Here is a 15,905-nt window from a genome sequence, read left to right as displayed (position 1 = left end):
GATGAAATTTTTATATTAGATTTATATATTTAATTACATGAGCATATTTTCTGTAAATATTGATTTATTTAGTTTGCTAGCTAGTTTACATTATATAAAAATATTATTTAGCAATATATATAAATAAATATATAACTGTATATAGTATTATTGGTGTTTGTTTGTTTTTGTGCACATTTATTTATTTATGAAATTTGCATGTTGTACATGTATGTTTGCACCTTATTATTACAATTTCATTACATTTTATTTATTTGTTTGTTTGTTTTATATTTTTTGGTTGTTCACTTTTTATTTATTTATAGAATTAGCATGCTGTGTATGAATATTTTCACCTTATTTTTCAATTAATTTGATTGATTGACTGACTGACTGACTGACTGACACTTTAAGGATATTATGTAGTGTGTAAATAATAAAGGAATAGCATACTTGTATTGTATTTACTTGCTTTTTATTCCAGAAGATTTCACAGTTAAATAATTACAAAACACTCATTAGCAATCATAAAAATTTGGCATTATTAGCACTGCAGGTTAACTGCAAACTCTGCTTGGACGGTGTCCAGATGCTAGTGTGGGAACAGGTAGTGTTAGCGCTGAATAGATGCTCCGACACAAAGGTGTCTGTGATGGTAATTGAGCTTCATTAGTGTTTAGCGGCAGCAGCATGCTGTGGCTCAGGTGCCTGGGTCAGGTTAGCGCAGGTTAGCGCTAATGTGCAGTGGCACTGTAATAACTGCCGCGTTACAGCCTTGTCAGAGACATTAGCGGCATATCTCCCCATGGGTGGTGAACAGAGGGTGGGGGACTGTTTCTGTATCTGCAGGATGGCATACATGCAGAGGCAGTCAACACTACACACACAGTAAAATAAATTGAAGGCGAGACTATTATCCAGCTCGAATACATTAGCACTTCTGCATGCAGAGCAATATCCTACCATTGTCATGTTGGAGCTACACAGCACGGTGGCTGTTTTGATGAAGCTGGGATACAGGATGTGTTGACCTTAGTGTGATGTTGCCTCACTCTCAGGCACTGTTTGTAAAAAGATAAACCCAGGGTCCATGAATGAGAAATATCTAGAGCTCCAGATGCATCAGCCATTGTATGGAAAGAAGAGAGGAGGACATCTGATGGCAAAGGCTTGAAAACATTCCTTGCAGTGTTTCTTGATCACTTTGTTAAAATATGCTTCATGACTTCTCAGTTTTTCTAATCATCTAGTCATCCAGAATATTCGTCAACAGGGGTGAATTTAACAAAAGCATCATTAGCAAGTTCATGAGTTCCATCATTACCAAACGAATTCAAGGATTTTGTGTTTCTCCAATCCAGAGTTCTCAGTGAACGTTTGCAGTCAGCATCGCTAAATTGTGTGGTTAGAATTATAGAATTATAGAATTATTATTATAGAATTACAGTTTTTTATTGTTTGTATTACTGAATTGTTTTATGACATATGGACCATAAATAGATCATGCAGTTAAGCAAAATGAGCAAGCTGACATAGTACAATCTATATCTTTCATTCCATACATACAGTATATACATGTAATTCTATGTCATTTTCTTAAGACAATTTAAGGTTGCACTTTATTTACAAGTCATATTTTATAACTCCATATTCACAATTTTACATTCATATATTCAGGCTTATATGTAGCCCATATGTTCAGATTTACATAAATTCACTATATACATTTATATATTTAGGTTTATAAATATATATATTCTGATTTACTTCTATATATTCAGATTTGTGTCTATATATTCAGACTATGTATAGTCATATTCAGATTGACTTCTCTATATTCACAATTTCACAAGGGAAGTCGTGGCCAAGTGGTTAGAGAGTTTGACTCCTAACCCTAGGGTTGTGGGTTCAAATCTCGGGCACGTTATACCATGACTTAGGTGCCCTTGAGCAAGGCACCGAACCCCCAACTGGGTGCCGCAGCATAAATGTTATTACTCAGTAATTGTAAATGCTATAAGAAGCAGGGCCGGCTCTAGGCTATTTGGTGCCCAAGGCGAGAGAGACTCTTTTTTTTTGTAATTCTGCAATTTCGCGCCCCGTCCAGCAGATGGCGCCCCAGGCGGCCGCCTGTGTCACCTGTCGGCAAAGCCGGCCCTGATAAGAAGTTTATATGTACATATGTGAATTGTACTGTAAAATAATGTGCTGCTAAAAGAAAATTAAATATGAAAATTCAAGTTGGTCTTAACCTGTGTTTTTTTTTTTTTTTTTTTTTTGTAAGGCACTAAAGAAGATATTTTGAAGTTGAACAGTTAGTGGACCCAACTGACTTATGTTTTCTGCAAAGTCAATTCAATTCAATTAAATTCAAGTTTAAAGTAATCCCATATTTTCTAATAATATTACCATGATCTATGGTGTCGAGTGCAGCACTAAGATCAAGTAAAACTAGAAATGAGATGCTGCCTTGATCTGACGTAAGAAGTCAGTCATACAAAGTCATTTGAAATTTTAATGGGAACAAGCAACTGTTTGGTTCTAAAATATCTTTCTTTGTGTTAAGTAGAAAACAAAGTCATACAGGTTTGGAAAACATGGTGGTGAGTAAATTATGACATAATTTGTATTTTTGGGTGAACTACCCTTTTTTTAAGTGCACACAAGTAAGTGTCTTTGTTTCACAGGGGAAGCTAAGAGTCACGCAAAAAAAAAACACAAACAGCAAAGCAGTTTCCAGATGTCATGTTCATTATTTACAGCAATAATCTGACATTAATTTGGTCTCGAAAGATTAATTACCAGAAGTTATCAATCCACCACCTGCTTCACGTCATTAACAACATTTCTAACCAGTGTGGTTCAACTGACGAATGTGCGACAAAGTTCCTACATCTTTGGGAAAGAGCCATGATTAGCTAGTTAATTTCTCCAACAATGCATCGTACTCGGGTAGTTTAGCAGCGAGTTCCATCATTGTTTGGAAATCGCTCCCCTGGTTGATTTGACAAGGTTTATAATACACTCTTTAGTAAAGGTTCTTTATTGGCTATATGGTTCCATGAAGAACCTTTAACATCCATGAAACATTTCAATTGCACAAAAGGTCCTTTATAGTGGAAAAGGGTCATTCAGAATATTAAAATACTCTTCACACTTTGTGGGGGGAGGGTTATTTTAAGAATTGTACACTTAAAAGTTCTTTGGGGAACCATTGTTCTTCTATGGCATCACTGTGAAAATCCCTTCTTTGAACTTTTACTTTTAAGAATGTATATAAATGACTCTGGGCACTGAGTTTGTTTCAGGACAGTTTGCAAGAATTTGGCTTGTGTTTGAACACTCCAGGTGAACTTCCAGCGTGGCTCACTGACATGTAAATACTAAGCACTCCAGGTTAACTTTATTTTCACATTAGCGTGATGACTTGTAGATAGACTGTGACACAGTTGGTAGATGGTGGAATTTTCCTCCTGCTGTTACTATGTATAGAACAAACACAAGAAGTCATGTGATCCAGGACTCATTGAACATAGTGACAGTAACTAATCTACTTTATATATATTTTTTTTTTTTTTCTTGAGAATTTAATACGTTCATTTTGCAAGGATGCATTACATTGATGAAAATGAGAGTAAATACATTTATAATGTAAAAAAAGAAAGAAAAAAACTTTTCTTTTGAACTTTCTATTGATCAAATAATCCTGAAAAAAAAAATAATAATAATAATAATAGTAATAATTATAATATATTATTATTGAAGGATCTTGTGACACTGAAGACTGGAGGAATGATGCTGAAAATTCTGCAGTTCTTTATTGTTTTTAAATTTCACAATATTACTGTTTATACTGTATTTTAGTATTTTGTAGTATACTGTATTTACTGTATGAAATAAATGCAGCCTCAAGGGTTTGGTCGCGCTGTTCAGCGCGATGATGCTTTTAAATCTAAACAATAGATTCCTATAAGGGGCTATTCACACCAGGCATGATCATGTGCGGTGCGAAAAAGTTTCTTTTTTTTTCATTCTGTGTGGTCTCAGTAAAATCTCAGTAGGAGATTTTTGAATAACAATAAAAAAATAATCTAAACTTTTGTGCTTTAGTGTGTACTATAGTGTAATTTATGTATTTATTTATTGAACCAACTATTGATAGATTCTTGATGGATCTTGTGAAATTCACCAGATTGTTGAATTATTTGTGTTGAATCAGCTAAATTTAGTTTCACCCCAAAAGAGCACATCTCAGAAAATATCTCTAATATCCACACAGCAAATGCAGCTCACGTGTCCCTGAATCATAACTCCTCGCAGAGTTTCCCGGCTTGTTGGAGGTCCCCTTTGATTTTTTTGTGGTTGTTTAGCAGCCAGTAGCATATGCCTTATTCCCCTGATTTGGATATGACTTCACCAGAAGACGTAGCCAAAAAAAAATAAAAAATTAACAGTACTGTTTCAAGTTCACATCATCCCTTGAAAATCAATACCAAAGTATTAAGTTTAAGCTGACTTTGTTGTCCAAACTCTCCCCACGCAAGCCCAATAAAAGTTTAAGAGCACTGAACAATTATGAGACGACAACTTAAAAGGACATTTCTGTATAATTTACTCTGGAGTGTGTCCAATAGTCCATCAAGCTAAAAACAAAAGGCCAGTGGAGAGGATGACATATTCATTGGCACTCAAATACGTTTATGCCGAAGCAGGAGTCATAATCACAGCTGAAATGTCTGCTAATAGGGTGCAAGGCTGTCATTCTGAATTAAGGTGAATAAAATGTGCTTTTTTTTCTGCTCAGCCCCCTGCATTTATGGAGTCTTTTTACCACAGAGCTAAGAGGATGACTTGGGCATCAGAGCAACAACAGCTGCAGGCTACATTGCATGCTTTCTCTCTCACACACACAAGTCTCTTAGCTGGAGTTAGTGTGTGTTATGCTGGCTGGTCTTCTGTTGAGGTAATTAGACTCTCTGAATGCCTCCAGCCTGCTCTCTCTCTCTCTCTCTCTCTCTCTCTCTCTCTCACACACACACACACACACACACACACTCTTACCCGAAGCCCCACACACTCCAGATTTTCAACTCATTTATTGATGTGTTTTTCAGTGTGGATCCACTCTCCCCTCCAATTTACGTTTCTCCCTCCACTGTCAAAACACACTCTCCTTTCCAAGCCTACACCCACCAAGTTTCACTGACTGAATTTTTTATTAACTGATCCCACTTTTTATCTTTTTCCCCCCATGTCGAAAGTGTTTTAATCTCCAAGCGGAAGACACATTAATGTCCTCCTGTCTGGTTTTGACTCACATGATGCGTTGTCTCAAAGACTTTGAGAAATGAGCACGTTTGGGGCAATTTGGAAAGTCGGCGTCCATGACCACATGCCAGAAACAAACCAACTGCTCGAGATCAACAGCAATTAGCAGCCACAGACAGTGGTATTGATGATGGTGGGAGATATATCAAACAAATGAATGGGTGATTTACATGGAGGTGTTGTGTAATGATTCTCCATTTCTTGAGACACAGTCCTGTTCAGAAACTCTTCTTATAGAGTATGTACCTGGTTGAAACATCTATTTGAAGTGTGTGATGGTGTTTTTTTTTTTTTTTTTAATGGAGGATGTATTTTGCACTTCTATTACCTGTCTGTTTTCATTTACAGAAGTGGCTTGTTAAAGGAACAATATATTTTCAAGTGCAAGTTAAGCTCTTTTGACATCATTTGTAGCATAACTCTGATTACCCATGTAGGCTAAACAATAAGATACAACACGGTAATTGTTTAAAACTAGAAAGTTACACTGTGATTTGACATGCGCTTGCGATTACAAGCAATAAAAGTAATGTTCTAACAATTAGATGTATAAATAATTATGGGAAATACAATTGCGAATTGCGAGAAATACTGTGGAAAATGTCAGAATTGTGAAAAACGAAGTTGTGATTGTGGAAAACGAATTTACAATTACAAGAATAAATTAGACGCAATTTTATAGTATAGAGTTGCGATTATTCAAGTCAGAGTTGTGAAATAAAGTTGAAATTGTGAGCAATAGTTGCAATATGAGAAATTAGCATTTACCTTTATCTATTTAGCAGATAAGTCAACAAAATCTGTAATATACAGGTTATTTGACAGCTAGATTAGAAGTAAGCTACAGCAGAGGACAGATGCAGAGAAGAAAAGTTAGTAATGGTCTTAGCAGTTTTTGAAGGTTTTGGAAAGTGACTTTTTGAAGGAAAAACAATGCGTCAGCAATAAAAGTAAACAAAGTTGCGATCGTAAAATATAAACTTTCAACCTGTTAAAAAATAAAGGTAAATTCACAGTGAAATGAAGTTTAAATTGTAAGAAATTAAGTTGCAATTCCCGGAAAATAAAGTCACAATTGCCAAATGTAAAGTTTCAGATTTGCAGTTAACAAGTTGTTAAATCGTAATTACAATGTAAAGTCACAATCACAAATAACTGTTGCAAAAGTGACAATTAAAGTTTCGTTTAGAAATCTAGTTACTGTTTGTTTTCTTTTCTTTTCTTTTCTTATGAGGTTACAACTCTTGCATAGAACAGATCCTGCTTTCAAGATAATTTAGTTGCAGAAGTGCGAAGCACTTAGTAAAAAGCAGTTTATAAGGTAAGGTGTAATTTGTCTAAATCGTGCTTTTTGAAATGGATGGATGTACTTCTCGTTAAATGTTACAGATCTATTTCCTGTAAGTAGAGTTTGCTCCATTTACACAGTCCCTTACTGGCATCATGTTACATACAAAGGTTATGGGTTTACCGACATTACATGGTTATGATTGCATATAACTTCACAGGTCATTAAGCCATTCTATCGTACGATCACAGCAAATATAAAGTTTTAGTCTTGTGATCATAATTTTGAAACACTATATTTTAATGTGTACATCCTGGCCTAGTGTACTTTAATTATAAGGGCCTACAAGTAAGTGAAAGACAAGTCAAACTTATTTTCTTTGGTTACCAGCATCATGCCATGAAATCAAACCAAAACAATGTGTGAATGTCACCAATGCTAATTTTCTCAGAGCTGGTTTTTGTGTATAATCACAAACAGGGTCGAATTAGTTATATTCATTGGAGGGCTGACGATGTAATCAGTTCACTTTTTCATCCAGCATGGCGGATCATTGTTTTTAGAGTGAGGTGAAGCTTCAATTAGCCTCTCATGGTATATAAAAGCCAGCGGAGCACTAACATTAGCATTGAGAGGGTGTATGAGAGAGGACATATCTCTACCTCTGTGCCAGAGGTCTTTTTATAAGGCTCAATATAGAGAGCCCATGAGCAACAATGTGCAAATTGCTGCTTCATTAGATTTCCAGAAGCACTTAGAATGACCGTGTCAGCATTTACAGCTCTGCTGGTCCCAGCTGAGCAGTGCAACTGTGTGTGCGTGTTGGCAGCTTGTGGGTGGCTCAGCATTTGTTTCCAGCTGAAATAGTGTAGGGTAACAGGGCACTTTGGTGCCTGGAGACAGAACATACTAGATCACACCTAAACAACACTGCAAACTACATAAACATAGAAAGACACTCAGTACCGCAGTACTCTGCCAGGTAACCAAAGGCAATGGTATTCATAGTGGACATAGTCTGTTTTATTTTAACATTTAAACATCCTCCAAAGCGTGTTTATATAAGGCATTATAAACCTCATAATGACTTATACTTAATAAAACAGTTACTGTAGATAAATGCTTAGCAGTTACACCTGACAAATAGCATTTGATATGTTTTATTTTAAAATTTACAGTGGTTAAAGACATAATAATGTGAATAATACCATTTTATGAATATCATTATGATGTTTTAAGAATAGTGTTATATTAACTCTTGTGAAAAAAATTGTTTAATTGTGTTGAATGTGCAATGTACATGCAGATAATATATTTATAAAATTAAATGCCACTTAAATGCACTTTCATGACTGCTTCTTACACTTACGTACACTTAAAGTGCACTTTTTTTATTAATGTCACATGGAAAGTTAATTTCTTTCTTTAAAGTACATTTAAATCATTATGTTTCAATATTTTTTCATGCTTTGAAGTGAATTTATTTTGCAGGGTTCGAATAATAATGTTAATAATGACTAATGAAATGCATCATGAGCAATTGACATAGTATACAATTATAGCATTTCTGTAGTAAGCAAACATTTCAAAGGTATGCTAAAATAGAACTTTAACAATTAAGGGAATACATTGGCAAGACAGTATTTGGCAAATTAGATATAAGTAGCATTGGCTGTTTACCAATTAAATCTGTATGCCTAGCCAATTAACACAAGTGTGTCATTTCCAAACTCTACTGACAGACTGTCAACAGATATTAAAGTATTTCATATTTCAAATACAGTTCTTCTTTGTGAATGTTGAGTAGAATAAGTTAATATTGTTTTAGCAATTTAGTTTCTTGTCTGTCTATTATTCAGTTTATTAGAACTAATTAGTTTCGGAATCAATCACTGAAAACTGCTCAGATATTTGATCAATTATACATGCTTCTCAGAAAGAGTTATTGAAGTATTTTTAATGTTATATGTGTTTTTTACTCATGAAACTGTGTGTTTACATGAACACGTATTCAGCCGTACAAATGCATCATCGAGGGAAACAGCTCTGTTTCAGAAAACTGATTTATAGTAATTAGAGGAATATCATTACACCTTTTTTCTTAATGGCTCCTTTAATCTCTCTTGGCCAGAGTTTCTTTTCTCAATAGTGTGAGCCCTTCACATATTAATCATAGTCAACCAGTTCTTAATGCCTGCTGCTTTGTTTGCATCTTAATTCATGTATGCCTTTTCATTCAGCTGTAATCTATTAACATCCTGCATCTCTATTCTTCCTCCATCTTTTACTCCCCATCTCATTAATTTCTCCCTTTCTCGTAGGTAAATGTACTCACAGTTGAGCATGTGTGTTTGGAATATCTAGATTGGGCAAAGCTTGCTCAGAAATCCCTCCACGTAATAATAACTTGTTTACTGTTTCAACAATGACATTTTGTCTCTCAGAGGCAATCAAATCAAGCACCAGTGATGTGGATCTAATTGTGTGAATATCAGGTGACTCCACTTCATAATGTCTTATAAAACCATCCATCTTAAATGTTGCTCATTAGCTGATAAATTGGCCATTCATTAGATTGCACATGCACATATACTGATATAGGACTTGCTATAGGTTGTTATTTTGAAGCAAAATGCTGTCATTTTGGAAAAGTGGACCAAGTGTCAATACCAAATGTAATCATTTTAGTCAGTTACCTCAAAGAGTTACAGTAGGATACAATTGCTTCATAAATTCCCCTTTTACAACCAAAATGGTCAAAAGTTCATCCTGTTTTGTGGTAGTTGGAAAGCCTTGAACTGAACAGCCACCTCATAACTGCATGTATGTGTAATATTGTACAGTAAATCTACTATTAACTTTGACATTTAACTTTCCTTTGATTTAGCTTGTTAGCTTTGATTCATCTCATTTGGCATTTTAACATAGGAAATGCTGTCTAAGGCGTGGGATATGTTCTTTTAGCCGTCTCAGAATGCTTTAAGACGGGCCAAAAGGAGGCCTGGGATTCACACACCACCCTTTGCAATGGCCATGGTCCTGCTCTTACTGGAAAAAAACAAAACACAACTCAAAACAAGCAGAGAATAATTATGTGAGAAATATCTCCATCTGGAGCCTTTGTGACTTTTCTGTGAGACTTTAAGAAAGCCACATATGGAGCGTTGGCAACGCCAAGGTCCTGGGTTTGATTCCCGATCAAATGTGTTCCTTGCGTGCTTTGGAGAAAAGCATCTGCCAAAATACATAAATGTAAATATAAAATGGGTAAAACATTTCGGTTAGCTAGGGAATATTGCTCATAGTACATGAAACAATCAAAGCTACAAAAACATAAGAAAATATGAAAAAAGAGTACTTCTAAATATCATAGTGCTGCCTTTTCTTTTATTGGCATATTAAACCGGATTTATTAAGTGCAAAACATTGTGAAAACTTACATTATATTTACACTTACATTTATGCATTTAGCAGACGCTTTTATCCAAAGCGACTTACATTGCATTCAGGCTAACAATTTTCTCCTAACATGTGTTCCCTGGGAAAGCTTGCCAGTGTGCTTGCTAAGATGTTTTTGTTGATGTGTGATTTTGTTGTCATCTGTGATGTGTTTTCACATAAAATAATCAGTGTAAGCGAGTCAAATTGAATTATGGTCTTGTTTTGAACATTCGCAGACAGTTGAAACATGTTAATCAAGGACCAGACCCAATCTGAGCTTGGGAAACCAACCATCAACTCGCTCAGTGTGTCTCTATTGTGAAATGAAGAGAACAGATCTTGTAATGATTCAGAAATCATAGTCTTGTTTTGAAACAGGATCTATAATCCATGCCTCATGTGAACAGACCATTGACTGAATCAAATAAGGCTTGTAATGGATTTAAGGGCAAAGGGAAGTCACGATCATCATTGTAGAGATGTGTGGCGAGCTATTCTTCAGGGTGATTTATAAAAAAAATAATGCATACGCTGCTCGCAGATGATCGTTTTATGAGGTGGTGGGTTGATGACTTATAAATTAACCTCCTTCAGGTCTCTTCTCATCTTCTCTCCCCGTCGTTTCATGCTTCAAACTCTTTGTTGCCCCCCCCCCCCCCCCCAAACACAGAATCATGTTTAATGCCCAGATCTTGCATCCTTGAATTCTTTTGAACTTTTCAAATGTAACTTATTGATGGCAATCGTAAATTCACAGTTCATTAAATTCTCCTGCGCCGAAGACGTCTGGCTGGCAGTATTGACAGGTTTGCAGTCCAGACTAGATGTCTGAAATATCTAAGGGGAATGAAATCAAACGTGGGCTTCTGAGCAGCGGCCCAGGTCTCTACCTGCTCCATCCAGCAACTCTATAGGATTTGTTCATCTATAATTAACTCTTAAACTTCATTGAAGGAGAGGTTGAAAAAACAGTCAGTTCTGCTCTTGGATTTGAGACACGGCGGGAGATGGCGAGAATAATAATGCAAACTTGCTCAGGGGGGCTTTGATTCGATCGGCTAGTTGGTTTAGTGGAATTTCTGGATGAACTCGGGTCTAAATGAGTCCTTCAAGCAGCTGGCATCTCTCAGACGCAGCTTTTTCTTGCCCCCATCCCCTTTCCATTGTAAGCTCTCTCCATCTGCGATTCGGCCCATCAGACAGACCACCAGGCTGTGACTATCTGTCACACTGATCTGAGATTATGGTATCAGTGTAAACACAGAGAGAAAAATACTAGTCGATGTGGTCCCCGTTGCTTCCAGTGATGCATCAGCCTTTGTGTCAGTGTGACCTGTGATAATCTCAGGGGAGAGATCACAGCTTCGGCCCTTGTATTAGCTTGTTTTTCTGTTACTAAGAGCCGTGGATGATGTGTTTTGAATATATTTTAGATGCCTAGAGCTTTTAGGCGAGTCAGAATTTGGTTTATTTGGTTGGTGTGAAATGGATTGGCCAAATTCGATGGACAACAAGCTCCAACCTTCTCTAAAACTCAGAGTTTGTTCAACTAGCTTCATGTAACAGACTACAGAAGTCTAGCTAGTGTTTATTTTTGTGTGTACAGCTGGTCTCATATTCCCTACTGCTTAGCACCAGCCTGGAAAATTGCTGCATTATGAAGCATGAATATTTAAAGTGTAAATTGGTCTAAATATTGTTATTTATTCATTGGAGTTGTTTAAGATGTTTTGCTTATGCCTGGAGATCTTTTTGGGTTTGTAACAGCAACGTGCATTGACAGCACATTATTTAAAGCCATGATAAACTAGGAGGCCTCTGCAAACTCTTCCCTTACTGAATGCTAATAAGAGCCTTGACAGCTTTCACACAGCCTTACTTGTGAGTGGATTTGAGAAATATATTTAAGCACTTGTGTATATGTGTGTTTGAGTGTTTGAGTGTATCAAGACTCAAAAATGCTAATATGGTATTTGTGAAGCAGCTACGGTATTTATATGGTTGATTAACTGAAATGTAGAGTAATATTACATTCCCCCTTTTATAAACCATGGCATAAGCATTTTTCTTAGTCTACTAGTTTTCAGACCTAAAAATAAACCCTTATGAAAGCAGATATGTTATGGTTCCTTATTACAGTTATAATTCAGCATTGAAGTTTTAATGTACCCAGTTCTTTCAGTCCCAGTGGCCCAGTTCTAGTTGAGTTTGCCCAAGGCCCCGCTGTAACTCCTTCAGGGAAACACTTCCTGCTTCCTGCGTTCATGCAACGTGTGCTGCTTTACAAAGACAAAGCTATTCCCAAAGCTACTCTGTCCGGTCTGTTTGGGGGTGAATATATCTTTAATTATGAATAATGATGATTAGTAAACTTTGTTTACTTTTCATGACATATGTCTACAGCAGTTCTGAAGTAATCCCCTTCATGGAAGTTAGATTGAGATAAAAGTGTTTTATATTATATTATATTATATTATATTATTACATTTTTTTTCATACATAAAAAAGGGTGAAATTAGTAATTGTGTTGTATTGTGTTAATAAGTAAACAATATCATCTGTGACAAAAGGTGAAAGAACCAGGTTTCTCAGGAAGACTTGTCTTTCTCTCATGAGACTCCACAGCTGCTAACCAAAGGTCAACGTTATTAAGACCAAAAGATGAAGAGACAATGACTTTCTGCTTTCTTTCTTTTCTTCTCTCTCGGTGTGTATGTGTTTCACACCGATTAGTGCTTTTTGCATAGACAAATGTCACAGAGGTTGGTGTTTTGAAAGAACAGCACATTTCACAGCTTTCTGTAATGGTGTCATATTTCTTTCAGGTGGTATTTGATTAAGATGTTTAATGTATATTAAACATAAAATTCAAATTTTAACTATATATTTTGCGTGTGTGTGTTGCATTAGCTTAAAAAAAAGATATTTTTCTTGTTGTAATATAATCTCTAATGAAGTGTCAACATAAAGTGGCCTTCGCAAAGGAATTTAATTTGCCTCCTTCTGGCATGTTTGACTCCATGTAGAACAATCTTGGATGGCCACATCTGAGGATACCCTGAGAAGTGAAGTACTTATTGGAATAGAGCACTGTGGTCTTTTATGAACTCATAAATGATGCTGAGCATGACTGATAACTCTGAGACAAAGCCGAGTAATAGCCCTGTAGGTGGAGAATTAAACAAACACTTTCTTTCCTTGCTCATTTTCGTTCTATTTAAACCTTTTTATCTCTGTTCCTCTGTAATTTTATTTTATTATCAATTGGTTCAGTTTTCTATTTGTTAGTTGGTTGTCCACAGCACCATCAGCTAGTGTAAAAAAAATAATAATAAAATTATATGTGTGTGTGTGTGTGTGTGTGTCAGACACCACAATATTTTTTTTAAGACTATAATTTAATAACTGGTATGGAGAAAGAATTTGAAAACAACATGAGGGTAAGTGCATGATAATAGAATAAAAATTTTGAGCATTAATTATTTATTTTTAATGGTATTAGGTAGGTTATATATGACAGAAACTTGTTTTCACTACGGAATAAAAAAAAATGAATTGTGAGAGATAAACTCAATAAAAGCAATTGCAAGAAAAAGTCAGAACAGTGCAAAAAGCCAACAATTACTTTTCGTATTTTTAATTCTGTGGTGAAAATAAAAACAGAATTGCAAGATATAAACTGAAAAATGTCAGCTGTTTTTTAGAGGAGGAAAAGGTCAGAATTTTGAGATACAAACTTGACATTTTTAGATATAAACTCAGAATTGTCAGATGTAAAGTCACAATTACCTTTTTTATTTTAGTGTTATTTTTTGACACTGTGGCAGGAATGGGCTTCTGTGCCTTACAGCTCTGTCTTATACAACGTGTCAAAGGTTCAGCTGATGAATACTTTGGCCCAGTTTCTCCTGCTGTTTAATAAAATCCAATGTACATTAATAAAACAACCTGTACCTACATCTGTGCCATCAATGGCAATGTTTTGAAGTGTGTCATATCATTTGACAAATGGTCTCCTCTGTTCTTTTGCCTAAAGCCTCCCTGGAACCACACCGCGGACCAGTGAACCGACCGGTCACTCCAGTGGCGCCTCGGGCAGTTCCAGTGAATCGGAGAGCAGCTCTGAATCCGACTCGGACAGCGAGAGCAGTTCCAGTGACAGTGAGTGCAACCGAGCGTCCCGTGCTGCCACACCAGAGGTACTTATCACTTTACTCCTCTCAGACTGTCACAGCACATCCTCACACTGGTCCATGACTCGTCTTTTCATTCCATTTGCTGATGGCTGTTGTAACAGGTATATCTCAGTTTAGTTCATACACTGCAGTATAGTGCCAAAAATATGTGGACAACCCATTCTAATTAATGAACCCCTTAAAATGTCTGTATAATTTGTACAGAGCTGCTTTAAAACAGTATGTCTGACAACTCAATGACAAAATATTGGAAGGCCTATGTCAAGACACACTCAGTTGTTGATATACCATCTTTACTTTTCTATGAAGCTGATTAAAAACTGTATTTTCTGCAGTGCTATTTTGCATTGAATGCAAATTTTTTGATTTGCATTTAAGCACAGTTGCTGTTAGTGTAATACAAAAAAAAATTGTGTTACTGTAATATGAAAATACATTATATATTATTTAAATGATTTATTGTTGCCGTTTCCAAAAATACTGTAGTAAATGTTATTTTTGTTAGCAGTCGTAGTGTAAATAAATTTGTTTTGCTTTGATGATTGAAAAAAAAAAACATTAACTAAACTAAAAACAAACATTACTGTAATATTACTCAAATAGGAATTTGAAGGAGTTGTTTAATTGCCATTAGCATAATGCCATAACATCTAAAAATAAGATACATAAAATAAGATACATAAAAAAATTCAAAAGAACCGAGATTAATCTTAGTAAGTCCATTTTCTTCATAAGCTAAAGGCAAAGAGAGACTTAGACAGCATTCCCCCTCCAAGTTTTTCTCAGCATGGGATAGAGGTAGGATTTTTGAAAGTATCTCCTCAAAGGATTAATTGGCAGCTTTAAAGTTGTCCCGCAGTAGCCTGCCCAGGGCTCCCTAAGAGCATTACACAAGAGTAAACATCTCCCGGTTCTCATCGCCCTTTCTGTGTACATAGCTTTGCTCTCTGCCAGGGATGGCCAATGGGAATCTGTATCTTAGCACTGCAAGCGCTCAGGTCTATAGAAATATGTTTCTCTTTCAAGTGGCAGCGCATAGCCTTGATGCCTCAGTGGCAAAATATTGGGAGCCTGTCAATTTCGACACGCTCAATTGTTAATTCATCATCTTTGCCGGTGCTTTCGATATGAAATTTAGTAGCTTGTATTGCCAGAGATGTCTCTCTGGCAGATGGAGAAAATGGCTTTTGAATGTGAAATCGCTTTTTGTCTCGAAACGTACCATCAGGTCTGATTAGAAAGTGCACTGAATTGAATTTCTTACCCTGTGAGTTTAATGGTTAATGTCCACTCATTTCCACAGCTTCCTTTTCTAAATGATTTGCTATCATTCAGAGCATTCAAGACAGTGTTTATGGGTTCGTGGGAAAGATTTACTTGTGTCTGGAAACATAATGGTACGCAACAATTGGCGTGAGATAATATAGCTGATGAAAACATCTCCGCAGTGAGAGCTGTGAGCAGTCATCAGGACAATACTCGCAGCATTTCATTCGTTATTCAGGAATTTTATGACTTCCTCTCTTAATGGACTTTTCATCATGGTGCCAGTTCGTTGGTCTGTGAAAGACATATGACAGAATCATCAGGCTTCTCATGAATCAACACCGAAGACAGATGAAATCTGTATCAATATGCATCATTAGAAATTCGGTTTCCATGTTATTTTACAC

At 36.0% G+C, this 15,905-nt stretch overlaps 1 protein-coding gene across 1 annotated transcript in view; it reads left to right on the top strand.

The window, feature by feature from the left end:
• The window catches only part of LOC132114002 (AF4/FMR2 family member 2-like), a 216,862-nt gene that overhangs the window by 169,880 nt on the left and 31,077 nt on the right, over positions 1 to 15,905 (top strand). Inside the window, exon 10 of the mRNA XM_059522111.1 lies at positions 14,073 to 14,235. Within this exon, the coding sequence (XP_059378094.1) occupies positions 14,073 to 14,235 (163 nt within the window). The remainder of the gene's footprint in view (positions 1 to 14,072; positions 14,236 to 15,905) is intronic.

This window comes from Carassius carassius, chromosome 33 (assembly GCF_963082965.1).
Source record: "Carassius carassius chromosome 33, fCarCar2.1, whole genome shotgun sequence".
Taxonomy (NCBI): Eukaryota; Metazoa; Chordata; class Actinopteri; order Cypriniformes; family Cyprinidae; genus Carassius; species Carassius carassius.
The sequence above is the reverse complement of the archived record's forward strand: the minus strand, read 5'-3'. Positions and strand labels throughout refer to the sequence as shown.